Genomic DNA, 18,176 nt, shown 5'->3' with positions numbered 1-18,176 from the left:
CTGGGGAGAAGTTTCCTCTCTCCTCCTCCCTGATTGGCTGCAGGGGCTGGGGGAACTGGAAAAATAAATAGAGGGGCTCTAGGAAAGACAAGGTTTTGTGGAGGCCAAGCCTGAGAGAAGTGGGGGTAGGAATTGGGTTCCAGGGTGAGCCTCATGCTCTTGGAAACCAAAGCCCTCGGCTCTCAGCTGCCCCAGAAGTGAGGCAAGGGTGTCTTTGGTGCTGTGCTGGTTCCTCTGGACAGAAGGAAACAGAAAGGGGAAGCTCTGTCCGAATGACTGAGCACTAGTGGCCTCCCAGGAAGCCTCACAGGTGTGGAATTGGGGTGGTGTGTCAGCAGCGCATGTTCATCTTGCTGGACACTTGCTTTTCAAGGGCCCTTGTGAGGATCTGGCTCTCCGACGACAGAAATGTGCGAGGGACGCTTTCTGGGGTGACTCCTCACACCCTCTGCTGCCAGCTAACAAATTAGTTGGCTGAGTGGCACAGGGGATAGGGACTGTTTTCCTTCCTTGACCTTTAAAACGAGCCTGACATGGGCGGTCCACTGGGACTTCCAGGCCTGGCAATGCAGGAGCTCAGGCTAGGGCCATGGGTTTGGAGCTGGGACTGAGGTACACCGAGGGGCCTGCGGGGGTAGCAGGGGGTGGTGGCTCCAGCTCCATGAAGGCCGAGTAGAGAGTGGTGAGGTGCAGGTCGCCCAGAGCTCCAGAGCCCCCACTTTCTGCAGGGGCCAAATCACCCACTGCACTGCCAGCCTCTGCCAGGCAGGGCCCTGGAGGGAAGCAGTGGGGAGGTGGTGGGGGCGGAGGCATGGAGGATGGCGTTGGGGATGAGGTCACCAGTACCAAGGGATCAAGGGCCAAGCTGTCATCCTTCAGCTGTTCCCACAAGTTTCCTAGTTGGGGGAGAAAACAGGCATTATTGGGAAGCAACAAAAGAGTGTGGCTGCCCCCATCTCTGGATTCTTATATGTGACTAAGGGTAGTATTGGGGTCATATTGGGAGGGGGTTCCCAAAGATGTGAGAAGCACATGATCCCTCACTGAACTCTGTCCCCATCCCTGGACAGCAGCACATTACTAGGGGACCTGGTATTATCACACAGGTCCTGGCTCTAGCTGTGTGGTCCCAGGCAGTGTCTAACCTTTCTGATTTCTTCTATCACATAGTATAGTCTGAAAGACAGCTCAGGAGCTTCTAGATGGAGCTTCCTTTGTGGCTGTTTGTTTGTTTAGGGAGGTGTATGGAGGGTAAAAGGGTTTAAAATCTGCTGATAGGAGGGCAGCTGCAGCTGTGGGTGACCAGAGATTGGGCTGGGAAGGAAGTTGGGTGCAACCCAGACTAAGCACCCGTGAGCAATGGACCGCTGGACCCCATGAGATGTTTGGGCCCAGCTACCTGGATCTCCTTTACAGTGTGAGACAGGAAACACCTTTAACTTGGAGAAGGAGACAGTGCTGCCACGAGGCCCCTCTTTGTCTCTTTCATATTCTAGGGTCTTGCATTGTGAAGCATCAGGGCTGAAGTTACAGGGCTGGACTAAATCCTGGATTGATCTAGACTTCCTGGCTTTCTGCCTCTTTCTAGGTCCTGACCTTGATGGTCTTTGGTGAGATAGATTTTGCCATGGGGTTTCTCTGCTGGGCCCATGGAGAGGACTCATGCCAAATGACAGAGGCCTGATTTTTAGGAGGGTCTCAAGCTTCCTTGGAGGATGTGGAGCCTGGCTCCTTTCTTCTATGTGGGGGCACGGATTAGTTGCAGTTTCCTAACAATAACTTCCTAAGACCTGGACTGTCTCTCCATCAAATTGGTCACACTTGTCCCTTGCTTATAGATATGTCCCTCCCCCCCCCCCCCCCACATAGAGGGTCTGGGTCTCAGATCCACAGTCTCCTTCAAACATCCTGTGGTCAGGACCAGGAACTGGGAATTCTCTGGAGTTCCGGTGGGAATGGGTAGGCTGTGTCACATCCCAAGAGGGATCAGGCAGCCCAGTGTGTGGCGCAGGCAGACCATTTTCTTGGACTCCTGGCCCCAGATCTCTCCAGGATTTGCAAAGCAGGGGAATGGGATAGGATAGGGGATTTGGGGCTTAGGAAGATCCTGCTGCTCCTTCTGCATTGAAAGATAAACTATGGGGGCCAGATAAATTGCTCTATGGGCTGTAGCATAAGTTTTGTGTTCTGGAGTTTCAAGTTTGATCTCTGACATTAGATGGGCCACTAAGCACTGAGAGCACCATGAGGATGATCTAAAACCAAAACTAAAGTGAGCAAAAGATGAACTCTGAAGGCTTGGAGTATAGGTCAGTGGTAATGCATATGATTTGCAAGTATGAGGCCTTGGATTAAGAAAGAAAGGAAAGAAAGAAAGAAAGAAAGAAAGAAAGAAAGAAAGAAAGAAAGAAAGAAAGAAAGAAAGAAAGAAAGAAAGAAAGAAAGAAAGAGAAGGAAAGAGAAGAAAGAGGGAGAAAGAAAGAAGAGAGAGAAAGAAAGAAAGAGAAGGAAAGAAAAGAAAGAGGGAGAAAGAAAGAAGAGAGAGAAAGAAAGAGAGGAAGGAAAGAGGGAGGGAAGAAAGAAAGAAAGAAAGAAGAGAGAGAAAGAAAGAGAGAGGAAGGAAAGAGGGAGGGAAGAAATAAAGAAAGAGAAAGTAAGAAAGAAAGAAAGAAGAAAGATAAAAGGTCCGAGGGTCCGAGAGATAGCATAGCAGCAGGGCATTTGCCTTGCATGCAGATTCAGTCAGAAGAAAGAAAGGAAGGGAGGGAGGAAGAAAGAAAGAAAGAAAGAAAGAAGAGAGAGAAAGAAAGAAAGAGAGAGAGGAAGGAAGGAGGGAGGGAAGAAATAAAGAAAGAAAGGAAGAAAGAGAGAAAGTAAGAGAGAAAGAAAGAAGAAACATAAACGGTCCAAAGGTCTGAGAGATAGCACAGCAGCAGGGCATTTGCCTTGCATGCAGAATCAGAAGAAAGGAAGGAAGGGAGAAAGAAAGAAAGAAAGAAAGAAAGAAAGAAAGAAAGAAAGAAAGAAAGAAAGAAAGAAAGAGAGAGAGAGAGAGAGAAAGGAAGGAAGGAAGGAAGGAAGGGAGGGAGGGAGGGAGGGAGGGAGGAAGGAAGGAAGGGAGGGAGGGAGGGAGGGAGGGAGGGAGGGAGGGAGGAAGGAAAGAAGGAAGGGTCTGGAGAGATAGCACAGTGGCAGGGCATTTGCCTTGCATGCAGCCAACCCAGGACGGACGGTGGTTTGAACCCCGGCATCCCATATGGTCTCCTGTGCCTGCCAGGGGTGATTTCTGAGCAGAGAGCCAGGAGTAACCCCTGAGCACCGCTGGGTGTGACCCCAAAAAATTAAAAAAATGGAAAGAAACAAAAGAGAAAGAAGAAAGGAAGGAAGGAAGGAAGGAAGGAAGGAAGGACGGAAGGAAGGAAGGAAGGAAGGGAGGGAGGGAGGGAGGGAGGGAGGGAGGGCGGGAGGGAAGAAGGGAGGGAGGGAGGGAAGAAGGGAGGGAGGGAGGGACGGAGGGAGGGAAGGAAAGATAAACAAATAAAATATGAACTGAGAAAAAGCAAGAGTATATGTGGGTATCTGGCCCATCTGGAACTGAGGGTGGTATGACGGTTGGGTCAGCTGGCATGTGTTCAGGAATGCCAGAGAGAAAGAGCAAGGACAATCTTCTTTGCTCCTTGACAGTCCCTGCTGGCTGGGCCTGCCACTGCTTCAGCTACACTTGATCTTAGCCAAAAGGCCGAGAAGCGATATGCTTCAGCTAAGTAGCAACCTGTAAGGGAGCCTTGGGGAGATGAGCTTACTGCTGGGATGCCTCTGTAGTCCCACCCTACTTCCCTTTCCCCAGAACCACTCACCCTGGAAGTCGAAGTCGGTGAGAGAGGGATTGATGGCATCCAGGTCTGTTCCCAGGTCCCCATCAGGCAGCAATGCGTCATGCATGGTCCGGGCTGGGGAAGGCTCAGCCAGTAACTTGGCACTGTGGCTGGGGGGTGTATGGGCAGGCAGCGGTGAGTCCTGGGGGGTGCCAGGCTGGGCCCGCAGCTCCAGGTGCCCATCTGGCTGTGGGAACAATGGCTGAGGAGGTCCAGCGGGGGCCAGGCCTGGTGAGAGGTGTGAGTATGTCTGCCCATAGCAGGAGGTTGCATGGCCCCCAAGTAGGTCCTGAAGAGGGTTCTTGCCAGGAATGGGGCCTGGAGTAGAGTGGAGAGAGTGCAGCGACTGGGGGAGCCCAATTGGAGGGGCCAGGGGCCGGATGGGGCCAGAGCCTGGCAGCCCAGGGGGTGGGCAATTCAGGAGTGGGGAGCCCAGCTTCTCTCTCTTGTCTCCAATGAGGCTGTCCAGTTCTTCTGAAAAGACCAAAGAGAGAAAGACACCATGATGAGATCACCCCCAGTCCTCAGCAAGCCTTCCCCACTCTAAAGCCCTTTTCTTGGCACCTCCTCTAGGCATCTGCTCTTAGTCTTTTTCATTTTTTCTTTTTTTTCTTTTTTTTGGTTTTTGGGTCACACCCACCCAGTAGTGCTCAGGAGCTACTCCTGGCTCTGTGCACAGAAATCGCTCCCGGCAGGCTCAGAGACTACATGGAATGCCGGGATTTGAACCAATATCCACCCTGGGTCGCCTATGCAAGGCAAATGCCCTACCTCTGTGCTATCTCTCTGGCCCCTCTCAGTCCTTTTCTTGGTCATCCATTGTTCAGGCTCAGCATTCCTCCCAAGAGTGGGGCCACAGTGTTTGCCTCACCTGGCTTGGCCATACTTTTGCGCACAGCGATGGGATCCTTCCTCTTCCACTTTTGCAGCTCTTCCTGCATCTTGTCGATCTTGGCTGGATTGAGGGCCCATAGGCAGCCCTTTCGAGATGAACTTCCTGATTTGTTCTCCACCTTCTCAAAGCACTTGTTAAGAGACAGGTTGTGGCGAACGGAGTTCTTCCAGCCATCAGGCGCCGTCTGCCAAAGCAAGACAAGATCTCAGATTGTGCACAGGTAGCTAGGGCTGACTCTGGGCTCCAGAAAACTCTTTGCCCTCTAGGTACAAGACAGCTGTCCAATATAGGGGTGTTTGTCCTCCTAAGCACATAGCCCATGCTCAATGCCCTTCAACAGAGAGGACACTTTGCTGTTGTCTTCGTCTTGCCCCTACCCTGGCCCACCTTTTAAGGAGTCATCAAGGTCATTCATAAGTGGCTGGATGGAGCTGCAGGGGTCCCTGGACTGCTCCGTTTTGGAATTGGGGTCTTTTGTGAAAAGAGAAGTCCCTACTCTGTTGTCATTGTTGCCATCTTGGAACAGAATTAGAGAAAACTGAGCAATACTCTTTTCTTTTCTTTTCTTTTCTTTTTTTTTTTTTTGGTTTTTGGGCCACACCCGGTAACGCTCAGTGGTTACTCCTGGCTATGTGCTCAGAAGTTGCTCCTGGCTTGGGGGACCATATGGGACACCGGGGGATCGAACCGAGGTCCGTCCTAGGCTAGCGCAGGCAAGGCAGGCACCTTACCTTTAGCGCCACCGCCCGGCCCCTTGAGCAATACTCTTTTCTTTGTTCATTTGTTTTGGGAACCACACCAAGCAATGCTCAGAGGCTCTCCAGTCCCTTTGCCTGTGCTTGGGGTCTCTCCTTACATGGAGGGAGCCATATGATGCCAGGGCTTGAATTCCGTCTTCTTGAGCTAGTAAAGGGACATGCTCCAGCACATTGTGATCTCTCTGGCCCCTGGGAAATGTTCTTTTCCTGGAGCTGCCTCACCCCTGCTGGGGCAAATATGGGAGAAAAGACCATGGGGGAAGAGAACTAGTTACACCTCCTAGGTGAGTTCTGGGGGGCTAGCTGGCTTTGGATCTGTGAGTTCCTCTGGGATGAAGACGTGTTTCTGTAGGTGAGGGTGTGTGAGAAAGTCTCTCTGGGTGTGTTTGGGGAGGAGGGAACCCACGATTGTATGTATGTGGGTGTGGGGGTGTGAGTGTTCACATGAGTGTGCCCGGGGGGTGTGTCCTGGTGGGGAGGCCAGCCCTCAGGCAGGGGGTGCTCGTGCCAACAGAATAAACAGCCATTAGGAGGCTCGGTCACGCTGCCAGTGCAGTAATTGTGCCCAGGGAGGGTTGTAAAAACCATTAAGCTGACTCAGTCGGGTGAGAGGCGGTGGCGGGGGTGCAAGTGGGATCCCCTTCACAGACCCCCTAACTCCATCTCTGTTAGGGATTCTGAAAAGCTGGAGGCAGCAGCTGAATGCAGGGTCCTCCCCCAGTTGGCCAGTATGGCTCTGTTTCCCTCCCCCTGGCCCTCTCCCTTTCAGCTCCCAATTTCTGCTTAATGAGGGGCGGCCACTCCCTCCCTCTCAGCTCACTTGCCTCAGGGGCAGCCAAGCTGAATCACACCCCAAAGAACTGGGCCCTGGTGCCAGCGTCCCTGCATGGTGCTGGCAGGTCCTGAGGAGCATTTCTCAGGGGCCTTTGGCTGGAGATGGTCTGGTTGGGGTGCTCTTCAAGGTTCCCAGGGTCATGAGGAAGTATTCTTGAGTCAATGCACCAGCCAGCTGGCAATTCATCTTTTACTCCCACCTGTCCCCACTAGGCGTCAAGGCTGTGTTGCCTGATGGGCAGAGTTAATGGGTACTGGGCTCTTTTATAGCCCCATAAATTGGTGACTTTGGGAGACCAGGTTAGCCCCTAGCCTAGTCACTTCCTGTTTGGAGGAGGGATGGTCAGCACTAGCAATTATGTCCAGTGGCTACTTCCCCAGTCCCATAGCTCTGACTCATAGGGTGAGAGGACGCCCACCTCAGCTGCTTTGGGCATGAGTGCAACCCACTTCAGTGACCATTCTGCTCTGACCCAGAAAAATAATCTTCAAATGGAGAAGGGGAAGGGAGAGAAAGGCAAGTGGAGTGGGGTTGGAGGACATGGATGTCTGGATGTCTGAATTAATTCCTTATCTGGATCAGAGAGGAACTCTCAGAAAGTAAACTGTGCTACTGAGTCCAACTTGAATATTTTACAGATTGGGAAACTGAGGTGCAGAAAAAGCAGGGTCCTAGATCACACAAGAAGGCCAGGACAGAGCCCAGTGAATTGCCCTGCCCAGGTCACCCCATAGAGCCGGCTTTACCCTCTGGGGCCCTGCCCAGCCTAACATGCTTTCTCTCTGAAGTCAAATGTAAACTTGGGATGAGGGAGTGATGCAACTGCTAAGAACAACAACTGGAACCAAAAAAAAAAAAAAAAAAAAAAAGCTGTTAGACCTCTTCACTCTTCAGCCCCATAAAACAGGGATTACACGGCTCCCAGGAAAAATAATTAAGCCAGGAAGACAAGATGCAGGGCAGGGAGGGGCTGAGGGACAGGTCTGGAGTTGGCAGTGGGAAGGATGAGAGGAGACAGGAGGGCTCACACTTCCCTAGTCTGATTGCTAAGAGCCCTGAGGATCCCCACCAAAAAAGCTGAGGGCTTAGGAAGAGTCTCCTGGCCTGCTGGAGGATGGGATAGCTGTGGTTACCTGCTTGGAAGCTTCTAGAATGTTAGTGGCAACTTTTGTCCCTTCTATTCTACCTTCCCAGCTTGGCCAGCATACTCCAGCCACCTCACCCAATCCTCACTGAGGACAATTCATCAAGTAGGAACTTGTTTGCCAGCCTCCAAGTTCCCCAATTGGGACCATCTGGATGATGTTGGTGCCCCCACCAACCTGCAGAGGGGCTGAGTTTTAGTTTCCTTGGTCTCGGTTCCTGCCTTCTGGTTGGGTAGCGGTGATTGCATAATGGAGAACAGGCCTTGGAGAAGGCACCTTCACCCACAAGTTCTGATCCCCTCTCACCCACCCACCCAGGGAAAAGGTCTGTGCTGGGGACATGCAGAGAGGGGTTCAAGGGGAGGCCAGGCAGCCGAGCTACTGGCCTCCCTGCCTTGCCATTCTGACATCCTCTTCACCCTCTCTCATAGTTTGCCCCTTGGGAGAAATGGATCTCTTTCCTGCCTCTGAGGAGGTCTAATAGAGCCCCAGAAACCCCTCCTGCTAGTGACAAGAACTAGCTCTGTAGCTGGGAAGGTGGGGTGAGCTAACCAGTTCCCCAGAACACTGAGAGCTGGAGGAGCCCACACCCGCTTTTTGGAACAACTGTGGCTGAGCCACCGCCCACAAAGGCAGATCTAATCTCTCCCTGGAAGGCACTGGGTTCTGCAGGCCCGCCATGCCACATCTTCTTGGCTGAGCCGGATCCAGCTCTTCAGCATCTTGGGGGCAGGAATAAGGAATATCTCAGTTCTCCCTAAAACCAACCATTCTCACTGGTGGAAGTGTGTGTGTGTGTGTGTGTGTGTGTGTGTGTGTGTGTGTGTGTGTGTGCGCGCGCGCGCGCGCGTTCACCAAGACTCTCAGAGCAGATTCGTCCTCTTTCTTTCCCCCTGCAGAAAATCTGACCCAGACTATTGAGGAAACCTAGGGCTAACTGTTGGGTTCTCTGACCATTCAGCCAGCACTCTCTTCTGGAGTGGAGATGAGGAGGAACAAGCCTACCCTAGATTTCCTTTCAACCTCCCAGCACAGGTTATGGCTCCTGAGAGGAAAAGTTGAGGGCCAAGGCTGGGACATAGGGCTCAGGGCTTACCTTGAAGTAAGGAAAGTGCTCCGTCATAAAATTGTAGATCTCGCTGACAGGAAGGCTCCCAGTTTTACTGTTCTTAAGGGCCATGAAGATGAGGATACTGCAGGGAGAGAAAAGCCCTGAGGGTCTGAGCTTCCAGCCATACCCAGAGGACCCTCACCTTGGGGGGTTTGGCCCTGGGGGAATTTTGAAGGAACTTTTTGAAGAAAGTTTTGAAGAAACTGGCTACAGGATGAAGGTGAGTGAGCTCTGAGGTGGAAAGGGAAGGGAAGAAAAAGTGACCACTTCAGTGGACTCTGAAGTTAAGACTGAGGGCCTAAAAAAAAAGAAAAGAAAAAAAGAAAAAAGGCTGAGGGCCTTATGGAGTTTGAGCATCTTTGGACATCACCTTTGCCTTAGCCACAGGGACATTACCTGCCTTAGCCACATAGTGGTGTGACCTTGGGTGAAAGGCTTTGCCTCTCTCAGCCATTTTCTCAGCTTTGAAGAAAGTAATAGCTATCTCAGAAGTGGTAGGGATGAAGGACCTTGTGAAGTTGCTGGGGAAGGAGCTCAACAGGCTGGAATGAAGCTCTGTATGCTGGAGACCTGGCTTTGACTGTATGGTGCTAAGTAGCACAGTAAGAATAATCCCAGGAATGACCCCAGGAAGAAATTCTTTTGCTTTGTTTATTGGGGAGAGGGGCACTCCTGGAGGTGCCCAGGTCCTGACTCTGAATTCAGAAATTACTCCTAGCAGACTTGGGGGACTATATGGGATATCGGGGATCAAATCTGAGTCAACCACATGCAAGGCCAACTCCCTACTTGTTGTGCTATCCCTCCAGCCCCAGGAAAAAAAAAAACTTTGGGGCCCGGAGAGATAGCACAGCAGCGTTTGCCTTGAAAGCAGGCGATCCAGGACCAAAGGTGGTTGGTTCGAATCCCAGTGTCCCATATGCCCCCCCCCCCCCCCGTGCCTGCCAGGAGCTATTTCTGAGCAGACAGCCAGGAGTAACCCTGAGCACAGCCAGGTGTGACCCAAAAACCAAAAAAAAAAAAACAAAACAAAACAAAAAAAACTTTAAGGTATTCATTATGCGTAAACTTTGGAACTAGTGAAATAGTAAGGGGTTAAAATATCTGTCTTGCATGCAGCTGACCCCAGAACCAAGAACATCACTGAAAGATATCACTGAGAACTTGTATGTCAGTGGATGTCAAATCCTATCCGCAAACAAAATAAAAATTAAGAGAAGCTTATGGACGTAGAAGGAGAAAAATGAAAGATTCCTGAACCCCTACAATGTATCATTCACATTATCTTATTTAGCTTTCCTAAAAATTTGGTTTTTTTTTTCTTCCTTTTGTTTATTTGTTTTGTTTGTTTCTTATTTTGGAGGCATGCCAGGGGGCACTCAGGGGTAACTTCTAGCTCTGTGCTCAGAAATTATATCTGGCAGGCTCTGAGGGCCATATGAAATGCTGGGAATCAAAGCCTGGTTGGCCGCGGCAAGGAAAATGCCTTATCCATTATACTCTCATTTAGTTACCCAGTTGTTGTTTTTTTTTTTTACTCCTGGCTCTGCGCTCAGGAATTACTCCTGGTGAGTTCAGCGGACCAGATGGGGTGCGGGGAATTGAAGCTAAGTCAGCAGTATATAAGGCAAATGCCCTACCATGCTGTATTATCACACTAGCCTCCTTCTTTCTAAACAGTTTAAACAGACTCAGAGAAATCAATGAACTTGCCTGAGGTTGCACAGGTGATGAAGTCCCATGCCTGGGCTTTATCTGCCGAACTCCCTGGCTGGCAAGTGCTTCTCTCTGCCCCCATCTGCTTCCCTCATACCCCTTCTCTGGGTTCCTGAACTCACTCCAGCTGTGACTGAATATGGAGTGTGTTGAGAGTCACTATAGGGGGGATGCTTGGAAGACTAAATGCAGGGTTCTCCTTGTTGGGCCAGGTGTTGCAACTGGGCACCTATACCCCCAATCTGAGGCACCTGGTTTTACAGATGCTGTATTCAGCATCTGTAACTCACATCCCTCACTGAGTTCTAGGATTAGGGTGGGGCTTGTCTGTGTATCTGGGGAGAGAGGGTCGTGAGCATTGTCCTGAAACTCTCTAGTCCCAGAAGATGGGCCTCATGAGCTAGAATTTTTCAGACTCAGGCGCCTGTACAGAGCTGCAGACATGGCTCCTAGGGGCAGGGGGAGAGGTCGGAGATGATCTTGTCTGTCTCTACTCCCATCCCTGCCTTCAAGCAAAGCACTCTGTCCAGCTTCTTCTTGAAGTGCATTGGGTCTGACAGCTGCCTCTTTCTGTTACTCTCGCCAGGATTCCATGCCTCAGTTTCCCTTGGAGTCCTCTTGCCTATTCCTCTTTCCCTCTTAGGAGTGCTATACCCTTACCTGTAGGAGTAGATGGGCTTCGGGAAGAGAGGCTGGTGCCCATCAGTGCTGGCCTGGGGGGCGATGCGTTGGTAGGGATAGTGAGAAGAACCCATGTAGGGTACTGGGTAGCTGCCACCACCTGGCGAGTACTGGAGGGGTCAAAGGACAGAGTGATTACCATGGTAACACATCTTACTAGGAAGCCAATTCTCCACCCACCCGCAATTGTGAACACCCAGAGGGGAGCTGAGGCCTCTAGATTCTTCCCTCCTTGGGGGTGGGCTCCAGAGGATCTGTGTGACCCACATGCCAGAACCAAGGCCTCTCCAAGTGCCCCTTTCTGGGCCCTTTAGCTCCTCTGGTCGCCATGGTGATGCTGAAAAACTGGCAGGGCTGGAGCAAGTGAGGGGTGCCCTGGTCTCCACACCCTTCCTGGCAGGTGCTCCCTGCCACCTTCACATCTCCTGGAGTGGCTGGGCCGGAAGGGGGGTGTCCAGCCTGGGCGTTTGCTGGGCACTGCCATCTTTTATGAGTTTCAGTGGCTCTTTGAAAGGGCTGGTCACACTGGTGGGCAGGTGGGGGTAGGAGGTGGTTTTACGGCAAAGGGAGTGGCTGCGGTGCCAGGGAGGGTGTTTTATGGGGGTGGGGGTGCAGGCGACTCTGACTCCCCCAGCTGCTCCAGGCTGAGGGCTCTTTCCAGGTCACCTGAGAGACACTTATTGCTTGAGTCACCTTCTCTCCAGGCTCCATAAAGCCCTGGGTGCGACCATCTTGTTCAAGGAGGGGGTGCAGGACACAGAGGGGGGTCTGTGAAAAGGGCTTGGCACAGTTAAGGTCTGTCGCCCCTTCCCTTGTCATTACTTATCCTTGTAGGTTGTCTCAGGGACACCCCTCTATCTGGGGGTCAGATCTTGAGACCCAGGGTTACCTCTGCCATTCTAGCAGCACCTCCCCAGTCACAGGATGACCCCTCCAAGTGTCCCCTCTGCTTCCCTCCATTTCTTACTTCCCTTCCTTCCTCCAGCAGTCTTGATGCCACCCCCACCCCCAATTGCCCTTCTCCTTTGCTCAGCTAAGATCAGGGTAGGTGCCAAAGAGCTGGAAGTAGAACCTGCTCCACAGGCAGGGCCTGTCTTGGTGCCAGGCTGCAGGTGGATGGAGCCGGGTGCTGGGCAATCCACGTGCTCTGTCTTGCCCAGCGACTCCAGGGTGCTGCCTGGCTGCACTGTGGCCCTTTCCTTTCTTTCTTAAAAAAAAAGTCCATCCTGTGCCATTGTGAGAAATCTCTTGGTATGCTTTACCTTAGGAGGTGCTATGGCTGGGCAGAGGTGTGAGAAAGAGGAAAAGGGCCAAAGACTCTAAGGTCTTGGGGCCTACAGCAAGGAAAACCCCTTCACCAGGTCTGGTATTTAGATTTTTTTTTTTTTTTTTTTTTTGGTATTTAGATCGTTGAGATTAAAGGTTACAGGGAGTCGGGTGGGACCGAGCCCTCCTCCTGTGCTGTTGGGTTGGCACTGGATCTCTTGGCCTCCTTTCCCCTCAGTTTGCCTCTGTCTGGCTCTCCACTTTCCTCCCTTTTTGTCTCATCTGGGCCCCAGGCCTGTCGTTGTCCTGCTCTCTCTCAGGTCTCCAGGCTGGGCCAGTGTCTCAGATGAGCCCTGCCCATACATTGAAGGACAGTGGCTACCCATGTGCTCAGGTACACTGATCCCCATCCCTTGCCCCCCTAAAGAAATATGCCCATCTGCTCCAGACCCACCTGGTGGAAGGGAGGCTGGGAGGGACAGTACATGTGCTGCAAGGGGGGCTGGTAACAGTACATCCCAGGACCACTGTCCAGAGCTGGGGGCTTGACCTTGACTTCAGGTCCCTGCAGGAAGAAAGAACAGTGAGCTGGCTGGGCCTTACTTTTCTCTTATCTTCTTCTTCTTTCATTTTAATTTATTTTTCTTTTTTTATTTATTTTTTAGACCACATTCAGTGATGCTCAGGGAGTGTCATTGGTGTTGCTCAAGGGATCAAATGGAGTGCTGGGGATTGAACTCGGATAGGCTGTGTGCGAGGTAAGCACCCTACTTGCTATACTATCCCTCCAGATTCTTTTGCCTATCTTTTTTTGTTTTGTTTTGGTTTTGATTTTTGGGTCACACCCAGCATCGCTCAGGGGTTACTCCTGGCTCTGCACTCAGAAATTACTCCTGGCAGGCACGGGGGACCATATGGGTTGCTGGGATTCAAACCACCATCCATGCTGGATCGGCTGCTTGCAAAGCAAACGCTCTACCATTGTGCTATCTCTCCAGCCCCTCTCCTATCCTCTTTATGTGAATCTTGAAACACACAAAAGCAAACTCCTATTATTATCTCTGTGCCTTTTATTCCTATACCTCCAAAGCTTATTCTTGGGGGTTGGGGACATAATACAGTAGGTAGCATATTTGCCTTGTATGCTATCGCCCTGGGTTTGATCCTGGCACTGTGTAGGGTCCCCTAAGCACCATCAGGAGTGATTCCTGAGCACAGAGCTGGGGTAACCCCTGAACACCAAAAAACATAAACCAACTAATCCAAATCTTATTGTTGGAAACAGAACAGAAAATAAATATGCCAAAGGGAACTCAGCAATAAAGTGGGAATCTTGGCAGGAGCCCACAGCTCTCTAACCCCCTTCACTTACTCCTCCCTGCAGGCAGGAGGCTTAAACTGGACTGTCCAGGTCTCAGGAGGCTGGTGGGAAAGATAGAGGTAGGAGTAGGGGTATAGTGATTGCCCTGGACTGGCACTCAGGAGTTTGGGTACAGAGGACATGCTAGTTCACAGGCCTTGGCCTCTCAGAGCATATGTGCAAGGACATCCCAAAAGGTTGGGTTCCAGAATTCCTACTTGAAGCCTTTGGAAGGAGAGCACAGAAAGTGGCCAGACAGGTTGTTCCAGCAGGAGTGGGATGGGAGTGGGAGGAATCAGCAGGTCACTTCCTATTACACCAAGCATCAAGAGAGGATCTCTATTGCAAGCAGCCGATCCAGGACCAAAGGTGGTTGGTTCGAATCCCGGTGTCCCATATGGTCCCCCATGCCTGCCAGGAGCTATTTCTGAGCAGAGAGCCAGGAGTAACCCCTGAGCAACGCCGGGTGTGGCCCCAAAACAAAACAAAACAAAACAAAACAAAAAAAAGAGAGGATCTCTAGCCAAAGAGATAGCACTGCAGTAGTGCATTTGCCTTGCACGTGGCAGACCCTGGGTGGACCCAGGTTCATTCCCAGCATCCCATATGGTCCCCTGAGCCTGCCAGGAGTGATTTCTGTGTGCAGTCGAGTAACTCCTGAGAGCCACTGGGTGTGGCCCAAAAAAAAGCCAAAAAAAGAAGAGAGGGGAGACTGGCCAGTGCTCACTGCTCTCTCCTGGACAAAACCTGCTCAGAGCTTTTACTTCCCCACTCCAGGGCCCATGGAGCCTCCAGGCATGGAGAAGTCAGTCAGTGGAGGGTGTAGAGATTGGTTTTCCACTAATTCTAAGTCTCACAAGGATTCCCATGGTCTAGATCAGAGCTCCATCTGAATAGAGAGAGGAAGTATACACAAATGAGTACTTGGGATGTGAAGAAGTCAGGGGTCCTGGACCGCTCTCCTGGCTTACCAGAGCCCTTGAGGCTCATTATCTAGGCCTGAAGTGTCCAATCAAAGATGAGCTCTTTCTGGTGTGCCCTGGGGGTTGCTGATGCTGAGATTGTCATAATCACAGAATCTCAGGCCTTGAAGGGCCAAGAGAACTGTGTCCAACCCCCTCATTTGCAGATAATGGGACAGTGCCCACAGCAGGGGATGTGTTGGAGATCAGCTATAAGAAAACCCAGAGGCAACGGGGATAGTAGAGAAGATTAGCATGGCCTCTTGTGCAATGACATCAAATTCATGAAGCGTTCCATGTTTAAAAAAAAAAAAAAAAAAGAAAACCCAAGGCAACAAGGCTATGAGGCAGGTACTGTGAAATGTATTTTTCTAGATGGGATTCAGAGAGGTCAAGTCAAGTTTCCAAGATCACATAGCTTGTGGTGGGTAGTTATGGAAGCCATAAGTTGACTTCCTGAGATGCTTTCAAGGTATTTGATAAATCCTTTGAGAAGATATACATCTTCTCTCAACTCTGCTGATGCTGAAGAGGGGAATAGTATGCTCTGGGAATCCTCCTTAAACCCTTCTCTTGACCTCTAGAATGTGTTTTCCTTCTCATATTTGCATAAAGGCACATAGTTTCTGGTTGAGGATAGTGAACTCTTAAACAAACTTAGAGAAGCCATCACAAATGGAATCCTGACTCTGGAGCGGAGGCTCTGGGAAGCTGTCATCTTCCTCAGCCTGACCTATCTCACCTTACCATGACTCCTTCATACATTGACTAAGCCAACAACCCACTCAAGGCCTTGCAGGGTCCAGAAGACCCCAAGATGGAAAGCACCAGTACTGGAACTCAGGATTCAAAGAACTGAGGCTGTCCTCACCACTCCCTGTCACAGGTACTCACTCAGAATTTGGGGGCTGTGCTACCTGGCTGGGGTAGGAGAGCCCATTGCACCAGTCTCTGCTGAGAAGCTGGAAGGAAAGGCTTCAGTCTCCCCCATCTTCCACAGGGATTTCCTCAAAGGCTTCCAGTGCTCCCAGAGTCTTAAAAGGGGTGTCCATCAAGGCCCAAGGCTGTCTGGGCCCTCAGGGAAGACATCTTCATGGAAATGCCGCTTATAAGGGTGGAAAGGCACATGGCCACTCTTGAGGAAACGCCCAGGGCTGCTTGCTGGGCCCCCCTCAAAGCCAAATCCTGGGTACTTGTCTGAGGGGAGAGACGGAAGGGCCCTGGGACCAGGCCCCACTGAGCAGTGGCCCTGAACTTGTTCGGGGACCTGGAGATGCGATGTTGGGGCTTGTGGGGGCAGCGAGGATCCCCTTTCTGGAGGACCATCAGGCACCGAACGCAGAGCAGCTGAAGCCGGCGTGCTTCTGGGGTGGCAGAGGGAGAGAAAGTCTGTGAGGGTGCGAACTGGGCTCCTGTTCTCTACTCGGGGCCAAGGGGACTTGATAGCTTTGGGGGAGGCCAGATAAACAACAAAGGGAGAGTAGGGTGCATTCTGGTAGCCCCGATCTAATGATCTAATGTAAGCATGTCAGTGTGTGTGTGTGTGTGTGTGTGTGTGTGTGTATGTGTGTGTATGTGTGTGGTCTGATGTCCACTCTCAGTGGGTGTGGGGTGTTTGTATATAAGTGTATAAGTGTATGGAGGGGTCTGAGACACACCAGGTGACGTTCTAGGGGTCCAGCGCCTAATTGGTGTTTGGGGAACAGTCTCCGTGGAAACAGGAATTGAATTCAGGGCCTCTGCTTGCAAAGGCTCATTGGACTGTCTCTACATTCTCAAGCTGGCCTCCAAGCAGATTGCTCTGGGGCCCCTGGGCCTAGGAAAGCCCCAGGAAAGCAGAGACCCCAGCTGAAACTTTACAGGATTTTGGAGTCACTGAGTTCTAATTGGTTGGAATGGGGCGGAGGGTGTAGGGCAGATCCTGGGAGTTTCCCGTGAGTGGGGTGGGAGGGTGTGGGAGAGACCATCTGCTGGGGGCCCATGTGGCCGGTGGGCCAATGCTTAGCCTAACCTGCTGCTGATACTTACGCTTTAGTGGCACAGGGGAGCCTGGGAGGCCCGGCGCCTGCATGAGGTCCCCTATGGGGCTCGCCCTCCAGTCGTGTGGGGCTTGGCAGTGTCACGTCAGACTTTGGTGGGAGAAGCGACACCATCACCCAGTCCTGGCCTCGAAGAAAGTCGGCTGCGATGAGAAGAGGACCAAGTCCGGGGGTGACCTCACCCCACACCCACCCCTTCCTCTCCTGTTCGCTGCCCTGGGCTAGGGGCCAGGTTTTATGAGAAAGGCAGAGGGGAGACAAAGAGAGAGGGCAGACAGACACACAGATAGATACACAGAGACAGACTGACAGACAAGATGGACAAACAGATCGACAGACTGACAGACTGATAGACAGACATCAGTGGAACCAAGAGAGCAGATCTCATGGGAGACAGGGTAGAAAAGAGAGCAGAAAGGAGTGAAGGAGAAGGAATGAAGAAGCACAGGAGGAGCCCTGTTTGAGGGGGCTGTCTGCTCCCTGGCGTTGAGCTTAGAGGTAGAAGCCAGTGGTGGTACCTAGGAGGTCCCTGCTCTTCCTCCTGCCCTTCTTCCCTGCCACCACAATGAGGGATGAGTCCAGGGAATAGGGGCAAGTGTGGGGAGCTGGAGAAGGAGTCAGGTCACGCTTAGGTGATGCATCCCTCCGGAAAGACCAGGCCTGTGGGTCACCCTCAGGGCCTCAGCCTCTGGTGACTTGAGGGGAACCTGTGTATCAGTGTGGGAGAGGCATCCCTGACCCACCAAGGACTGCTGTCATGTTTTCTCCTTGTATGTTTCTCCAAACTCCCCTGTGGTCTGGAACTACAGGAGGGCTGTTTTTTAACCCTTTGAAACATTCAATTATTCAGCCATAAAAACAAATTGATGTTCCCACTTGCGAAGGAGCAAGATTAGCACAAGGAGGGCATTGTGTGAAGTGAAGTAAGATAGAGTAAGACAGATTTCATGATCTCTTTTGTGGGATCTGAAAGATAAACAGCAGAAAAGGAGCTCGCCTTATGGCCAACCTGGGTTCGATACCCAGAATCCCAAATGTGGACCTCCAGGAATGATTCCTGGCAAAGTCAGGAGTAACCCCTGAGCATCGCTGTGTGTGGCCCCAAAACAAACAAAAAGATTTCACTTATGGGGCAGGAGCATTAGCTGCAGTGGTAGGGCCTTTGGACACAGCCGACCCAGGATGGACCTGGGTTTGATTCCCAGCATCCCATATAGTCCCCTCGAGCCTGCCAGGAGAGATTTCTGAATGCAGAGCCGAAGTAACTCCCTGAGCACCTCCGGATATGGCTCTAAAACCAAAAAAAAAAACCCTCCCTCAAACCCCCCAAAAAAAAACCCTCGGGGCCGGGTGGTGGCGCTGGAGGTAAGGGTGCCTGCCTTGCCTGCGCTAGTCTAGTACGGACCGCCGGTTCGATCTCTCCCCGGCGTCCCATATGGTCCCACCAAGAAGCCAAGAGCAACTTCTGAGCGCATAGCCAGAGTAACCCCTGAGCGTCACAGGGTGTGGCCCAAAAAAACCAAAAAAAAAAAA

General features: G+C 51.6%; 2 protein-coding genes across 2 annotated transcripts in view; one reads left to right on the top strand and one right to left on the bottom strand.

Annotated features, from left to right (window-relative positions):
• Positions 1 to 18,176, top strand: part of PIGS (phosphatidylinositol glycan anchor biosynthesis class S) — a 1,033,024-nt gene that overhangs the window by 31,474 nt on the left and 983,374 nt on the right. The gene's annotated exons all lie outside the window — the stretch shown is intronic.
• Positions 577 to 16,757, bottom strand: FOXN1 (forkhead box N1). The gene is given in 12 exon segments (XM_049771663.1): positions 577 to 896; positions 3,858 to 4,349; positions 4,747 to 4,954; positions 8,605 to 8,701; positions 10,996 to 11,126; positions 12,737 to 12,847; positions 15,479 to 15,595; positions 15,597 to 15,662; positions 15,665 to 15,937; positions 15,939 to 15,968; positions 16,616 to 16,684; positions 16,686 to 16,757. Coding segments are annotated over 12 exon segments (1,986 nt in total).

This window comes from Suncus etruscus, chromosome 1, assembly GCF_024139225.1.
Source record: "Suncus etruscus isolate mSunEtr1 chromosome 1, mSunEtr1.pri.cur, whole genome shotgun sequence".
Classification (NCBI taxonomy): domain Eukaryota; kingdom Metazoa; phylum Chordata; class Mammalia; order Eulipotyphla; family Soricidae; genus Suncus; species Suncus etruscus.
Note: the sequence above shows the minus strand (reverse complement) of the source record. Positions and strands in the feature narration are given on the sequence as shown.